The 16,714-nt window shown below is 41.8% G+C and overlaps 1 protein-coding gene across 1 annotated transcript in view; it reads right to left on the bottom strand.

Annotated features, from left to right (window-relative positions):
• CAMSAP2 (calmodulin regulated spectrin associated protein family member 2) overlaps nt 1-16,714 on the bottom strand; it is an 89,415-nt gene that overhangs the window by 39,003 nt on the left and 33,698 nt on the right. Inside the window, exons 3-5 of the mRNA XM_018569511.1 lie at nt 5,144-5,305; nt 4,396-4,479; nt 2,845-2,877 (exon numbers count right to left, since the gene is read on the bottom strand). Coding sequence (XP_018425013.1) covers nt 2,845-2,877; nt 4,396-4,479; nt 5,144-5,305 — 279 coding nt within the window. The remainder of the gene's footprint in view (nt 1-2,844; nt 2,878-4,395; nt 4,480-5,143; nt 5,306-16,714) is intronic.

Raw genomic sequence — 16,714 nt, 5'->3', positions numbered from 1 at the left:
ACCCCCCCACCGGCTGCAGTGGTTTGTGTCCCCTCCAATCCCCACTGCCTCTGTAGGTATTCCTTTAAAGGGGACAGTCAGGGGGACTCTTCTGTTATATGTTATGGTCACCGAAGCAACCATGAGCTTATAGCAGAAGGGTGAAAATCAGCGACGTAAGACATACCCATGTGGCCAACTGGAAACAGTTGTGTTCGTTCCACCATATGACTTACGTCATTGGCAGGGAAAGGGTAATGAAATGCTCCTGTCATTTATGAATGGGCTTGATGGTCTGTGTACACAGCCTGGCATTACTTTTCTAGACCAAAGCTGTGTTAGACTGTCACTATGTATGCACTATTTGTTCATTCCATTTATTTCATTAACACATACTTTTCAACCACTGGCTTGCCACTGACTAGCTGTGTTCTGGCTGATGGACCATTTCAGGGTTTAAATAGGATGTCTGTAAACTTGAAAACCACAGACACATTTCCACTCGTGACACATTTCAAAGAGCCATTCTTATAGCTACTAATACGAGTACACCATTCACCTTAGGTACTGTACACTACTACAGATGTGTCAATGGTCTCAGCATTGGAAACCCTTCCCCGTCATCTGTCTACTCATCACTAACAGAGGATTTAGGACGTGAAATTAATTAGATAACACAGCTTTCACTCGACTTCACCTGGTTAGTCTATTTCCAGAAAAGAACATGCCATGTACACTAAGGGTAAGTTTAGACCACAACTCCTGTGGCCTTTTAATCTAGGCAAACAGCAAGTTTACTACCAAATTATCTAAGATTCAGATCTGACATTGGAAAAGGGTTGATTGTCCTTTATCTATGAACCAGATCGCCATTTCATAAATTTTTGCCAAATGCAGGTAGCAGTGTCACCTGAAAAAATTAATGTATGATACTGCATTTGTGCTCTGCAGTCCAGCTCAGTTACAGTCACCAGGGAGCACCTAGATTGCTGTTCAACATCACTGACATGAATGACATGCCGTACAACATTTTGGTAATGTGTATCTGACTGCATAAGCCCCATGTATTTGAAGTCTTGGTCAGAATACCCCACATTCATTTTAATTTAAAAAGCTGTATAATTGTACAATTTAAAATACACTCCTTTTGCAGTTACTCTTCACCTCTATATGCAAAGCATTGTTTGAGAGGAATACATACATTCAGCTTTGCTAATGCTTTTACAGATATACTGTACTGTGTAAAAGCCAGCAAGAGCAATAAATTAAACTGGATTCACTACTTATCAGACAATTATGTATTGCTCCTTACAAAAACTGAATGTCTAACTTAGGAGAGATGAAAAGGCACCTAACCCAAAAATGTAATGGAATGTAGTTTATCAGCCCTTAGACGTGGTGGTTGCGTTTTCTTTTTTTTTTCAGGCGTTTTCTCCTTTATTTTCACCTAGTAGTCCTGCAAAAACACACTTCCTGTCCTAGAGTGACAACCCTACAGTCCAGGTTATATATACAGAAGGAGGCATGGTTGTCAACAAGGCTGCACTTCAAACATAATACACAATAACCTTCACTCCATACAGCGTACAGACCTTGAGTAAGAGGTTGGTGCATGAAGTGACAACACGGATGGCGCCGTGTCAAATACAGTCCATAATAGAAGTCACCAGCACTTGATGATATGTGCAAGAAGTAAAGCACTTTTTATACAATCATCACATGCGTCAAACAGCCAAGATTTCGGGGCCACGCAGGGTCCCTGCTTCTGGGCGACCCAGTTGGACGATTGTATAAAAAGTGCTTTATTTCTTGCACATATCATCGAGTGCTGGTGACTTCTATTATGGACTGGACTTCAAACATGTCTTCTTCTCTTCAGAACCATTACATAGGAGTGGGAGGATTTAGTAATGTAAAGACCACATTATTTGTGCTTTCAGTTCACAGAAAAGGACAAAGACGATGCATTTCTGTAGGTATTTTCTATACTTGCCGAAAATGTTCTTAGCCAAAAAAAATTTAAACGTATGCAACCACCACATCTGAGGACTGATAAGCTGCAATACATTAAATGTTTGTTCTTGGGTTTAGAAATCCTTTAAACTAAATTCACGGTTCAGATTTTCAGGGAGCTACTCGCTAAGTTTCTGTACGCAATGGCTCATCATATCCATACATCCTAATACGCATATAATAAGGGCATTATGATTTAAATATTTATATATGATTTTTATTAGTATTACTAAATTTCTATTTCAGCTTCTGCTAATGTATTTTACTTAATACGCAAGTATTTTATTGTATTTAACTAAACCCAAAGTTCCTTTTTAAATTAAGCTAGTGCTTATACTCACCATATGCTCTATTTACCCCCAGGAGTGAGGAGTGGAGCAGCAGGCATTTCAGTAAAATTATTGCTCAGGTTCACTTTAAGGGCCCACTTATACTTCCACAAGTTTAACACAGAAATATAGAAGACGGACGGCAGAGAAAAACTTAAACGGTTTGGGCTACACATACCATATCCCAATGGAAGACACACTTGCTGGAATTTTTACATTAAAACACATAGGTGTAATATGTTCCCATCTCAGGTGGCGGAGCACAAGTTACACTGAAGAAGAGAGTAAGGATCCTACCCTACCAACTCTACTATGGCCTGGGTAGGAGGAAGATTCAAGCTTGACTATGATCTTGGACAAGCATGGCATGCTACATGAAAATTAGATGAACATAAATGGCACATACAACGATGGCTGGAAGAATCTGCTATATAATGGGGTAAATGGTGAGGACAAACAGCATGATATGGTAGACAAGCCACTATAAACACCCACTACACATTAGAAGCTGAGCAGCACTTACAGGGACCAGTTTCCAAAACCATTTGGAAGAAGACTTCATAGGGAGCAGCGGGAATTACAGAGAAAGCAAGGCAGGGAAAAAGCAAACAGAGAAAGAATGAATTAGATTTAGCCACATGAAGCAGCCTGGGCTCGGCAAAAACAGCAGGTTCAGGTTTCCCAAAATTAAACGTCAATAGTTTTTAAATTTCTATAATAATGAAAAATACCTTTCTCCGCATTCACACCTGCGCATTTTGTGAACATGCGTCACGTTTGTTGCGCATCCCCATCGAGTTCAACGGGGCCTGAACAGTTGACAAACATGTCAAAAAAGCTTATGAAGCAAATGTTGCCACGTGTTTCACGCTTTTGGCTTCTGCGTTTGTTCGTGTATTCATGCGCACAAATGTGGAAGGAAAATGTGCTTCTTCCTGGCCACGTTTGGGGTGCCATTAAAAATGAATGGCAACGCAAGCATGTTTTGCCTTTTGCACCGTTTCTGTCAACACACCAAAGCAATGGTTTTGTGTGCATTTGAAGCACATTCAAAGAACGCGCAGGTGTGAATGTGGGCTCAAAGTGTAGCTCTAGGGAAAATCTTTTTTGTTTTGGTTAGAGTGGAGAAGGGTCAGTTACCCTCGTCAAGGTTTTATTGCTGTCTGTATCCTCACTGGGGAGATCCAATCCTCTATTTACACCAGTGACCATTGTCACAGAGAAAGAGGGTAAAACAAACAAACATTTTGGAGTTGTACAAAGAACATGAGGGGAATGGGGATATCAGTTCCTAGAACAAGTGTCTAAAAGGGGAATTTCCTCCAACTTCCTGTTGAGTCTTTGGGGCAAGAAGGGAAAGGAAATTTTCCCAATGGTATACAGACAGCAAAAATAACATTGGCAGGGATTTTAACCCTTCCCTACTCTATAAAAAAAAAAAAAAGCTTTGATTATGCATACACTGTAATCACATTCAAATTGAACTTTACTCAAAAACAAATACTTGCATATAATTATTTATTTCATTACCCACTCAAAGATGTAAGCGTTTTTCTTCTTAAAGCGTTAAGCACATCCTGTGAGGTATCGGATAAATGTAGTAACCTTTTGACACCCTGAGCATATATGCTGCTATGAGTGGTGTTACATGCTGGGTGATGTACATGTTCATTAAACCAGTATGAAGTCAGGTAAGAAGATAAACATTACTGGAATTTTCTGACATTTATATAATTCACTGTCATTTATAAAGCAACACAAAGTCCTATATGCCTACATGCCTATAAATAAAATCTTCTCAAGGTGACTCTACACAGGTTTTAGATGCTACAAACATTTCCCATGGTGCTCTAACAAACCCAACCAGCGTTAGCATGCGTTATGTATAGTGGACAAGCCTTTGACACAACAGGCTGCCTGGGAAAGTGTTTTATCACAAATCACTGCTCCCGAGACTGATCTTTATTTACCCTGTAAAACATACATATAAAAAAGGACCATCGATGATCTGTTGGGAGAACGTCCTAACAAACATCAGAAACATCTGAGTGTTCAACACTCATTTACAACATACCTTCTGTGTGGTGTTTGGGTCGAGATCCTGCTGCTCTTTTATTCGTTGCTCTTGCTCCAGAATTCCTTTCAGGTGTCCATTTACCTACAATAAGCAGAAAACATAACACACCCCTGTTACACTAGGTACTATTGTATATTCAGAATGATAATTAATATATCAAAGAGCAATGTGCAAATACATCCACGACAAACAATGAGAGTTCTTTTTTACATTGCACATCTTTACTGCTCACTGAACTGGGAAGGCTCCAATCATCTTGCAGAGAAGAAAGGGTGTAAAGCTGGCCATAAACATATAGTGGGGCTCAATGACAGAAAACGTTTTGCTTCCCCATCTAGGATGGCTCAGCTGACTGACTGCAGTCACTGTTCGGCCAACAATTTTTCACCTGGCTCCTTTTTTCCAAAGTTTGTCAAGCTGGATGGTGCTATGAGAGCCACTCCCAGTGGGAATTTCTGTTAATCGGCTGAAATTCTATCTTAAGCTATAGCTAGCTTAAGATAGATCTGCTTGTTTTTAAATGAGAACCTGCGCAGAACTCGCCATAGCAGAGGAAAGAATTGGGTCTCTCCAAGACCTGCTAATACCCATAACGACTGACTAAATCCTCACTGGTGCTCACTGCCCCCCACTCGGAGCTGCTAATCCGAAACAATGCTTGAAACTGGGGGCGTATTTGAAATTATTGGGCCATCAATGGCATACAATACAGCATGACTTAATCTCATCAGTACAGGTGTCTTACCTTATTAATCCAGTACATGACAGCATCTTCAATGTCATATGGCAAGTCAGCAGTCTGGAAGAAGGGGGAATATTTATGGACACATGCAATGACCTTTTCAATGCTGACCATCTCCACGGTGTACGCCATCATCAAAGTATCAATCATTGCCAGATGGGCACTCTGCAAAAATAAACAATAGAACATGAAGCATTAGCAATGAACCATGAATGTAATAGAACGTAACTCAATATTTAACATTAAAAAATAAATATAAAGATAGAGCTAATATTTTAACAACATTAACAATAAACAGGTTAGATTGGCTTCACAAGAGCAAATAGTCAAACTTCGAAGAGATTTAAATAACAAGTAGACCTTTGCTTTAGGGACCCCCATCCCACACCACCCAGTAAGCAAGCAGAGAGACCCTTGCATTTACTTTATTTATGTGGCCCTTGAGGTCATAAAATCAGCTCTTAAAACATCACTATATTAGTGTGGATGAGAAACAATACTAAACGTCACCTTTTACCAATCGCTGGAGACGACATAAATGCAGAAGGGAAGAGTCCTATTAAAGCAGCTAACATGTCACTTTGCAATTAGATCATTTTTTGGTTTTAATTATTAAATGTCTTCAGAGTTTTCACTAGGCTGAGCTATTGTGAATCTTCATGTGTCTGGACAAGATGATTAAAGTATAATCCCACTAATACTTTTGTTAGGGTTTTAAGTACATGTCAAAGCAGTAAATAGGACAATCTTTCTCTCACCTCCCAGTAATCTGCCTTGTCATCCTGCCACTGCTCTAAAGACAACCGTATATTAAAAAATGTAACTGAATAAGTGGCCTTATTAATGCCACCAGATGTAACATTTAAGTTGCATTAGATAAAACTGGTATTTGTGTGTTTAGAAAGTGCATGCGTGTGTGAGAGGGTTTTTGAGGGCCTGTTCCCACTAGTACAGTGCGTTAATTGCACAGTCCCGTGTGATTAACGCACTGTACCACGCAAAATTGCACCTACTGCGAATTATGGTGTGGGAGGTGTGGTGCATTACCATTTATTTGAATGGCACCCTAAACACACCTCCCACTCACAGTTCCATCGCCCGCACTGGAATGTGTCATACCACAATGCCATGTGTTCCAGTGCGGTGAGACTTAGGTCATGACTTAATGACCAAGGACAAATGTGGGACCTGAGGTTACACAGGTTGAGAACCACTGATTTACAGGATCCCTGTGGGTCGATCAGGAAATGAATTCCAAATCCTTTCCAGCCCAAAGTTATGTATTAAAAGTTTTGACTTTTTTTTAACCTTGATTTAATTGCAAAGCTAAAAAATTAAGTAGCTGTCTGTCCAACACAATCAGAGGCTCAGGCAGAATAGACAAAAGTTAATTATAGTTATTATAGGGTCTCGCTGCACAGAATGGTAATATCATGTCTGAGAGATCCATGCATTTATCAGGAGCTGCAAAAAACACAGACACATAATTACAAATTACCTTGTCTGAAGCGTAGATTTTCCAAAACATGGAAATCTACATACAGATAAAATGTTGTTATGTATGGGGTTGATTTACTAAATGAGTAGAGGCTGTTCATTAAAGAGGGTTAATGTTCATTTTGCATGGTGCATGTTTACAGTTCAGTAAATAAGGTGAAGTTGTATTCACTTTCAATGTCCACTCATGTGGGAAAATAGAAAAAGAAAAAAGTCCTGTTTTTGCTTGCACACAATTAGATGATTGAAGTAGTATTCAACTCAAACTTTAACATGTGCATTTCAATTTTTTATCTCCAGTCTTTGTAAATTAGCAGCTTTCATTAAAAATACCTAGTGATCCAGTCATTAACGTCCTTGCTCAGTCACTTCCTTTTATGGGGTGACAACGGTCGTACTCCTGTATCGTCACCCTGTCAAATGTGCCACTGATGGAGACTAAGGGCCCGTTCACACCGGTGCGATTCATTAATTGTTCGTTGTACTATGCAATTAACACATTGTAGTGCACAACGCACCTATCAAGTTTTAACAATGGGGAGGTGTGTTGCCATTCATTTAAATGACACCCCATATGCACCTTCCGCCCTGCGACGAGATCGATCCGCAATGAAAAACTTACTGCATTGTTATCGCATGGTAGGTGTGCTATGACGTGTTAACTGCAGTTAACTATGTGATTAACGCATCACACCGTTGTGAATGGCTGTGGCCAGCACATCACAAGTATGTTCCCCAGCTGACAGTATCAGGGAAACGATGAAACAACTGGTGCTAGAGCAAGCGCATGTAGACAGGAAGTGACTAAAAGAGGCTGGATGAGATAAGAGAACAAAAAAAAAAAGAAAAAACTGGATGAATACAAGTATTTAAATAAATTGCACTTGCTTCAGCTAAGTAAATGCCATCTAGTTAGGGTCTAGAACGACATTAAAGTTATTTGAAGTGCTGCAGTAATCACATCTATTCTGGTATATTGGATATTCCTATATGACCCCCCTGGGAGCAGGCCTGGATTTATGCTTCAGTTTTCTTTTCAAAACACAACTTCTCCATTGTCTATTCCAGGTATCATCTGTCTAAGGTCACATGAGCATTATAGCGTAAAACTCTGGGCAGAAATAATCGTAACCCGTGAAGTGGGGCTACCCATGCACTGCAGGGGTTAGGTGTTAGTTTTAGTCTAGCGTGTAATTTACAAAAAAAAAAGAAGGTATACTCACCCGAACCTCAGAGCCAGCTGCCTGCTAGACTGGTCCATGCTGCCTCTCTCCTCCACTGTTCCGATAATGTAATGTCCCTCAGGATCTTCGTGTTCAAAACACTGAGTTGGATGTGATGACTCGTGTAGAGTGGAGGGGGAGAGAGGCTGCAGGCTCTGGTCTAGCAGCAAGACAGCTCGGAGGTTCAATTGTGTATAAAACTTTGCTATTTTACACCATAAACTAAAACAAGCATTTAACCCTTGTAGGGCAGGGGTTGCTTTCTATAGTCAGAGGGGAAGCTGCTGGAGCAGCACCTGGAAGGTAATGGCCATCAATGTATGCAATGCTGACTACTACAGTGATTTTCAGCATCCCTGGTGGCCCTCTGAATATTAGATATGGATACTAGCATGGAGCCAAACTGGAACAATGTAAGTGTACACAAAAGATCATTCCTGGAGTTCTGCTTTAAAGTGATATTAAAATCAAGTGTTAAGCTATTTCAAATGTTGATGATATCACTTACAACGGACACTGCTCAGTGACGTTAATAAGTTTTAAATTTCTTGTAGAATTAGCTGGTCCCCTGAACACTGGCCTGTCTTAGGGTGGCTCCTTTCCCTTGCAGGTTCCTATGGAGCCACCCTTGTGTGTACTAGTAAGTAAGGCAAGATATTCTCTCCCCCCTGCTCCCAGCTCCCTTCTCCAAGCTAATAAATGGACAGCTGCTGGAGACTGCTCTCTCCCTTGTGATTGTGTAGTGGACAGGAAGTTCAGGGAAGCCAAGCAGAAAGAAACTTGGAGCCAGCTGTTTTGGAAAAATGATTACTTCGGGGGGAAAAAAATTAAAAAAATACTTTGCTGTACAGTGTATTTGTTTGAACTGGATTCATTATTAGAAAAAAAGGAAGATTGAGAGTTTAATACTATTTTAAATGAAGCTATTAAGCTTAACACAAATGAGGTGTACACTATATTTTATGAAATGAAGTGCTCAAGAGCACTTTCACATAAACAAGATACACTATATTGCCAAAAGTATTGGGACGCCGGCCTTTACACGCACATGAACTTTAATGGCATCCCAGTCTAAGTCCGTAGGGTTCAATATTGAGTTGGCCCACCCTTTGCAGCTATAACAGCTTCAACTCTTCTGGGAAGGCTGTCCACAAGGTTTAGGAGTGTGTCTATGGGAATGTTTCACCATTCTTCCAGAAGTGCATTTGTGAGGTCAGGTACTGATGAGGGATGAGAAGGCCTGGCTTACAGGGGTTGAGGCCAGTCAAGTTCCTCCACCCCAATCTCGCTCATCAATGTCTTTATGGACCTTGCTTTGTGCACTGGTACGCAGTCATGTTGGAACAGGAAGGGTCCATCCCCAAACTGTTCCCACAAAGTTGGGAGCATGAAATTGTCCAAAATGTATTGGTATGCTGATGCATTAAGAGTTCCTTTCACTGGAACTAAGGAGCCAAGCCCAACCCCTGAAAAACAACCCCACACCATAATCCCCCCCTCCACCAAACTTTACACTTGGCACAATGCAGTCAGGCAAGTACCGTTCTCCTGGCCCTGCCAAACCCAGACACGCCCATCGGATTGCCAGACAGAGAAGCATGATTCCTCACTCCAGAGAACACCTCTCTACTTCTCTAGAGTCCAGTGGCGGAGTGCTTTACACCACTGCATCCGACGCATTGCACTTGGTGATGTAAGGCTTGGATGCAGCTGCTCAGCCATTGAAACCCATTCCATGAAGCTCTCTACGCACTGTTGTTGTGCCAATCTGAAGGCCACACGACGTTTGGAGGTCTGTAGCTATTGACTCTGCAGACAGTTGGTGACCTCTGGGCACTGTGGTCTTCAGCATGCGCTGACCCCGCTCTGTCACTTTACGTGGCCTACCACTTCGTGGCTGAGTTGCTGTTCCCAGTTGCTTCCACTTTGTATTTCACGGAACACCTGAATCCAATGATTTGGAGGGTGTCCCAATACCTTTGGTGATATAGTGTATATACAAGATGTTAAAGTAAATCTATTATGAGAAAAATAAAGAAAGACTTACCTGAAAAAAAAAAAAAGTTACTTGGCTGCAATGCTGATCCCCTGGCTTTAGTCCTTCCTGCCACCGGCATAAGGCATACATCAGCAGCAACAGCACATGCTTTTAAACACACTTCTGGCTGCTGCAGCTGAGACTGTGTTCAGCCCAAACAGACTGATGGTCTGCTTTGTGTTGGAAGTGATTCAGGCAGCTCTACAGCCACCCAATCACATACATGGGCTCGAGAAGCTTGATAAACTGTTGCCCAAATAGCATGCCACATACAAAATTACAACTGCCATCATTTTAATGTCAAGGTGGGTTTTAAATAATCTTCAGGCCTAAAATGTGTGTTTTAACATGCATCTGAAAGAGTCACCAAACAAAAGCCAAACTGCAGATCAGGAGTTTCAACTCCATCCGATGAATTCTGTTGCAGCTAACAGACTTTAGTACTGAAGGCAGGAACGGCCAAGCAACTAGGATTCCAAAAGAAGGTCAGCAATGGCAACCCACGTACTTCACTCATGACAGGATCCCTTTAATAAAAGAAGAATGTGACATTGCCTGAAAGTTTCCAGTCTGGTTGATCAGACTTTAGAGGGGTGCGGCCACTACCATAAAATTGCTGTTGCCATATAAACCTGAAAAGACCACATGGAAGCAGTGTGTGCAGGAACCTTCAAAATTACATTAAGACTATTAGAAAACAGAGAGGGGAATTCATCAAAACTGGAGAAGACATAATCTGGACCAGTTGTGCATGTGAACCAATCAGCTTCTCTCTTTCATTTTCAAATCTTAACTGAACAAACTGAAGAGATAAGCTGATTAGTTGCCCTGGGCAACTGCTCCAGTTTTGATATATTCCTCTCACTGGTATGTTTCTGTATAAAGTAGCTAGGGCTGCAGCTAACAATTATTTTTAAAATCGATTAGTTGGCCGATTATGAAGTTCGATTAATCGGAGGGAGAAAAAAGAAGGCTTCAGTGATGGGACTACTAGATTGTATTGAGATTGTAGTCCATCACGGGAGCAAGCTTGGAGCGGTGGAAGTAAAAAAAAAGTGTGGTGTGCAGTATAGTACATTATACAGCGGCACAATGCAGAATACCAGCAGCTTTAGAGGAATACAACAAATCGAAGCAATAGTACACTACAGTGTACTATTGCTGGGATTTGTAGTCCTGTGTAGCTGGCGTTATTCTGCATTGCACTGTATAATTTATTATTGCTGGGATTTGTAGTCCTCTATAGCTGTTGGTAGTCTCCATTGCGCTGTATAATGATTATAAGGCGCAATGCAGATTACCACTGACCATTTACCTGTTTCTGAACCCTTGTAAGTCGCTGCAGTGGCGGCGGCGTGCTCTGTGGGCGTGTCCCGCTTAGCGTGTGTGCAGCTTGAGCGGTGGGCGTGGCTTACGCGGTGTATCATAGCTCGTGTATGGAGCCGCGAAAAGGCGGGTGTGAGCGGCGAGCGGGAAATTAAAATTTTAGCCAACGAATCGATGGAAAACGTTGACAATGTTTTCCATCGTTAATTTTAATCGACTTAAGCCCCGTTCACATGTAGCGACTTATCGCGCATTTTTTCCGCGAGAAGTCGCCGGCCAATGCTATTCAATGGAGCTGTCTTAGCTCCATGTCGCGGTCGCAAGTCGCTTCTACCGGACCCTTTTTTTGGCGGATTTTGCGCGATTTTGCTTTTTTTCTATGGAGCCCGACGGAGAAGGTCACGCTACCGTCGCCCCGAAAGTCGCGCTATCCCGGCAGCTGCAAAGGTATGTCGCTACATGTGAATGGTGCCTTAATCGAATAATTGTTGCAGCTCTAAAAGTAGCCTACATGTAAATGCTACATAGAAAACATGACTCATTAATAAGAGGAATTCCATCACCATGGAAAATGAGATGACTTATCCATACAGCATTGTAAAAGGTTACTCATGGACAACGCATAACATTGTAGCATACGCTATGGCGGATAAGTCAGACAGCTAAAAACACAGGATAACACGCAGAAGGGGTTCTATATAAAACTGGCAAGTGCTAAGTTTAATCTCCTTTAAAATTATTCCCATTATAATGTAGAACAGACTAAACGGAGAGAACACGTTTTAAAATGGAGCCGTACAAGTGCAAAGGCACAGAAGTCTCGCAAAACGATTGCGAGATGGGTGTTACTGACGATTCCAAACATACCACCGTGCCTGCTCAGGATCTTCCAAACAAGCTCCCTCCGGCTGTTCCACAACCAGCACGACGCTGTTCATTAACCCCTTCAAGGACACAACCTTATCTTTATTTTTCCCACTGGAGCTCTGCCAAGGATTAAGAAGCTGCGTCGCGCACAGCATATTCATTATAATATGGGAAACCATTTGCATATTTTAAAAATGGAACAAAAAACATTCTATTATGTACACTGCCACTCATAAAATCACTCAACACTTCTACGTTTATAGAGCTTAGAACACTAGCTTCGTTACATTTCAGGCTAGAACTTAATATTTAAGCAGTAGCAGGTCATAAAGAAAATGGCACAAGAGATATATATATGTATATATATACACATACATAAAATGTTACACTTGTGTCTGATCTCTTTGAAATCCTAACTCTGTCTTGCAGCCCTCAGTCCTGTATATTCTTGCCCTAGAATCCTGTATATTCTTGCTGCGGTGAATATACACCCTCCAGGCCATCTAAAAAGTGGTTATTTCACATTCTCTCTAGTGACAGGTCAGCTTTTCCATCTGATCAGCAATTCTACAGCGCACATCTGTCTGTCTAAACACAGTCGGCAGGAAACATACAGACCAACTAATCAGTAATTCTGCGGATCAAACTGAATCCCACAGAAGGAATGGAATATGCCAAACAAGTAATGTGGAAACTTCACAGCCTTAGTAATACAGGTCAGCTTCCATACGGCACACACCTGAATGCCTCAGTAATTTCCTGGGCTTGTAATGCAAGTTATGTGGAGATCCAATACTTATAGTATTCAAATAAATCATGGGAAATAAGGAAAATACACACTACAAATTATCAATCCTCACAAAGGGTTAAAGCTCCTAGTACAATCACGTTCATTAAAATTATATTCATCAATAGTCACAAAGAATATAAATATACTAAACGTCTTTATAAACCCAGATATTACTTTTTAAATGTAGTAGTGTGCTGCATATAGCCTGTGAAGAGCAGAGCTGTAAAAGGGACCCAAGCAGGCACTACCCACTACAGAAAACTACAGAGGGGGCGGATACAAGACCAGTTATCCTGCACAAGGAGAGAGACTAGCAGTGACTGGCCTATATTAGAGGAAGCTCCTGCGCAGAGGTAAAGTTTTGCCCTGGATTACTGCACAGATCTGGAAGAACTACACACAGCACAATAAGATTCGATAAGTACTTACATGCCTCTTGTTTTTAGACAAGATTTGCTTACCTGGGGGTTCGGCTTTAAGGGACAAGGTAAAACGAACAAACTCTAAGACATCATGTGCACGGGTGCCTGGGGATTCCTGGGCAAGAATGCACAGGTTCTTGCTGCAGGAATCTCGGTGTGCCCTTTCAGATTCGCCCGCTGTGCTCATTCAAGCTAAGGACAGGGTGACAGCTTGGGTGACTGTCGGCATGTAATCGTATACTATATCATTTCCTGCATAATGGAAGAGATGTTTGTCCCAGGACACAGAGCGCTTGCATCCTGAGAAAAGGATTTTCCCCCAATACCTGTGAGCTTGAGGCCTACAGAGGCAAAAATGGCATACTAAATATGTTCTATTATTGAATAGTGCTTTCACTTTAAAGGGACACTGTGCTGTAGCAATAAACTTTAAAATTCAGCATCACATTTGTTAAAAGAAAAATGAATATAATAGTTATCATTGCTACACAAGCCGTTATATAATTTAGTGTTACAGAAATGACTTTACCATTACCAGCCACAGCCAGCTGGGATTTTCCAAAACGGTAAAAACTTCAAACATGGCTTTCTTGTAACCGTGGCAACAATGGGAACGTTCTGTACACTTTCTGTGGAAAGAGCTCCCCATATATGCCATTTCCTGCTCATTTGATCTGGGCACTGCTTTTTGCAGCAGTTGTGGCTAGAGCAGGCTCCCACTTATCACACAGGAAGTAGGAAATGACTGCAGGAAATGGAGGATCAGTGGAATTCATGTCTCCATCTAAACACAAATAACAGCAGATGATAAAGCTTTGCAACGAAGTTTGGTAAAATCCTTCAGACTGGGTTCACGCCTTTGCTCTGCAGGAACAGGCGTGTTACCGCAAGGCGTTAAACCGTGTGTGTTGTGCACTTGTGTTCCTGCAGTGACATTCATTCATAATGGCACCCCATCACGCCTTACCAACACACAGCAGTGCAGTACCATGTTTTGCAGTGCGCAGTCTTTAAAAAAAAAAAAAAAAAGTAGATGCATCTTTTTTGTGCATTAAGGAGCCAATTCAAATGATTGGTCTGCTTCAACACAACGCGCGACAACACATTTAGTGTTTATGCACTATGGCTATACATGGCTAGAAATAAAAGGGAACAGACTAAATTCAAACCATCGGTGGCCCCGGTGGCCCTGTTGGCTCGGCCAACTTTGATTGAAAAATGATGCATTTTGAAGGCAGGCAAATGTCCCCTTCCCCTCCATACCCAGAAGGAGATGTTCTGGCAGCTAAAAAGGGATGGCGGGCAAACATAGGCTGATTAGTTGCCATGCACAGCTGCTCCAGATTTTGATACATTCCCCCCAATGCTTCCACAATTAAAACAGTGTAAAGCTGGCCATAGACCTTACAACCATCGCAAGACTTTTGTCTTGCGATGGTTGTAAGGTAATTAAAAAAACGTACAATCTGCCCATCTTGGACAGGAAGATCGTACTTGCGATCGTCGCAGGCCCGCCCCCGAGGGGCGGGCTTCCGATGACTGCAATGCTGAACGGGCAGTGTGCACTTGCACACACCGGCCCGTTCGGCATTTGTCTTACGAGCATGTCACAAACCCGCCGACAATCGCAGGATCCTCGACATGCTTGTTAAGAGAAAAGTCGTGCGACCTTACAGTAGCAGAGGTCGCACGCCTTCCATATATCGTAGGATAATCGAAAGGTGTATGGGCACCTTAAGTACAACATTAGGAGGAGAACACTGCTAGTGCATAGCACAAAGAGTTCTAATAACAACTAGCACAAAGCTATTAAAACGTCGGTTTTAATAAGTCCTCCAGGTCTAAGATGTGGAATATTGATTGCTTGTCAGGGATTGTTTTAAAATGGTTGTTGTTTGTTACTGAATTGTGGATGGACAAATCCCAGAAGCCATTACGTCTAAATATTTATAGCCGTTCTACAGTTTCTATGAATGTCAATGGAAACACAACACAATCTTCCTGAGGGGCTAAACGGCTCATGTATTTATTTGTCCTAAAACAAATCTGTTTAACCACTCAGGTTAAAAACAGAGGGAGGAACTGACAAAGGGAAATATTATTATTATACAGGATTTATATAGCGCCAACAGTTTGCACAGCGCTTTACAATATAAGGAAGACATTACAATCACAATTCAAGACAAGATTGTAAGGAGGGCCCTGCCCTGGGGGCTTACAAATCTAATATATGTTTTGCATTATAAATATTAGCACATTTTGCGTGCACCATATTAACACCAGTTCAATGTGGTGCTGCACCAGCTGCGCCAATTCATGTTATAAGATCTATGCGACAGTATTGATAAACGTCTGAATGCGTGCACCAGAGTATTAAAGCACTTCCACCAACGTTCTAATTTAAAAATTGTTCTAAAATATCCAACATTACCAGAGTGGGGTAAATACTGTAGTGAAGAGGGGTGACAGCGCCAATCAGCAACTGTGGCAAGGAAGGGAGAGGGAAACATGTATGGATGGCCAGTGGGGTGCAGCAATGCTGGAAGGGGAGAAAATGTAGGAAGATTCCAACAGAAGATTGTGCCAACATGTTGGCCACACCAGAGTATGCATGCTCAAATCTAGCGCACCACACTATGTAAAAGGGATGGGTTTTTTTTATATAATAGATACTGAAAAAATATGGAGGCTGAGAACATCGCTGTCCTATTTTGGTTTCTGAATTTTAGTTTGGGTGGGGCGCGGGTGCCGTACCGTGTTGTTAGTGGCTCTGCCTGGTGTCCAGCTCACCAACGTCATTGGTTACCAGGAGCTCGGCAGGACGCAAACCAGAGCATTCCGCTCAGCTCCTGGCAACTGGTGACATCAGTGAGCTGGGCAGGAAGCCGCACAGAGAGTGTCACAGGTTGCCAAGAGCTCTTAACCTGGGACGCTGGGTAAAATAACACAGCAGCATTCAAATCTGTGTGCATGCTTTAAAACTTCTCCAAGGGCATAGGAGAGGTGATGTCCCCTTTTCCAGTACAATATAAATACATACTTGTGCATGTAACTTGGGTATCCTTAGTGTCAAAAAAACAAACGAAAACACACACACACACACACACACTGTAAATACAGCAATTAGAATAAACATGAAAGATAACTTGTGCGCCCCTGAACATGTACGCAGTAATGATTTTGAATATACACAGTTCACATTATGAGCATTTGTGGGCATTATCTGTTGTGGCATCAGCATTGCTTGTAGGGATTTTTCTGAATTCTGGCATTTTCAGAATTCTGGCAAACATTATGTAATCGAAACATCAGTGGCCTTGGTAGTACACTCCCACATTTCACCGCCACCACACTGAACGACAGAAAAGCTGAGCAGAGTCCAGTTTCCATGGAAACAGGGCAGAAAAGGGA

This window comes from Nanorana parkeri, unplaced genomic scaffold (genome assembly GCF_000935625.1).
Source record: "Nanorana parkeri isolate BGI_ZX_2015 unplaced genomic scaffold, ASM93562v1 scaffold1346, whole genome shotgun sequence".
Classification (NCBI taxonomy): Eukaryota; Metazoa; Chordata; class Amphibia; order Anura; family Dicroglossidae; genus Nanorana; species Nanorana parkeri.
This window is presented reverse-complemented; position numbering and strand designations above follow the sequence as displayed.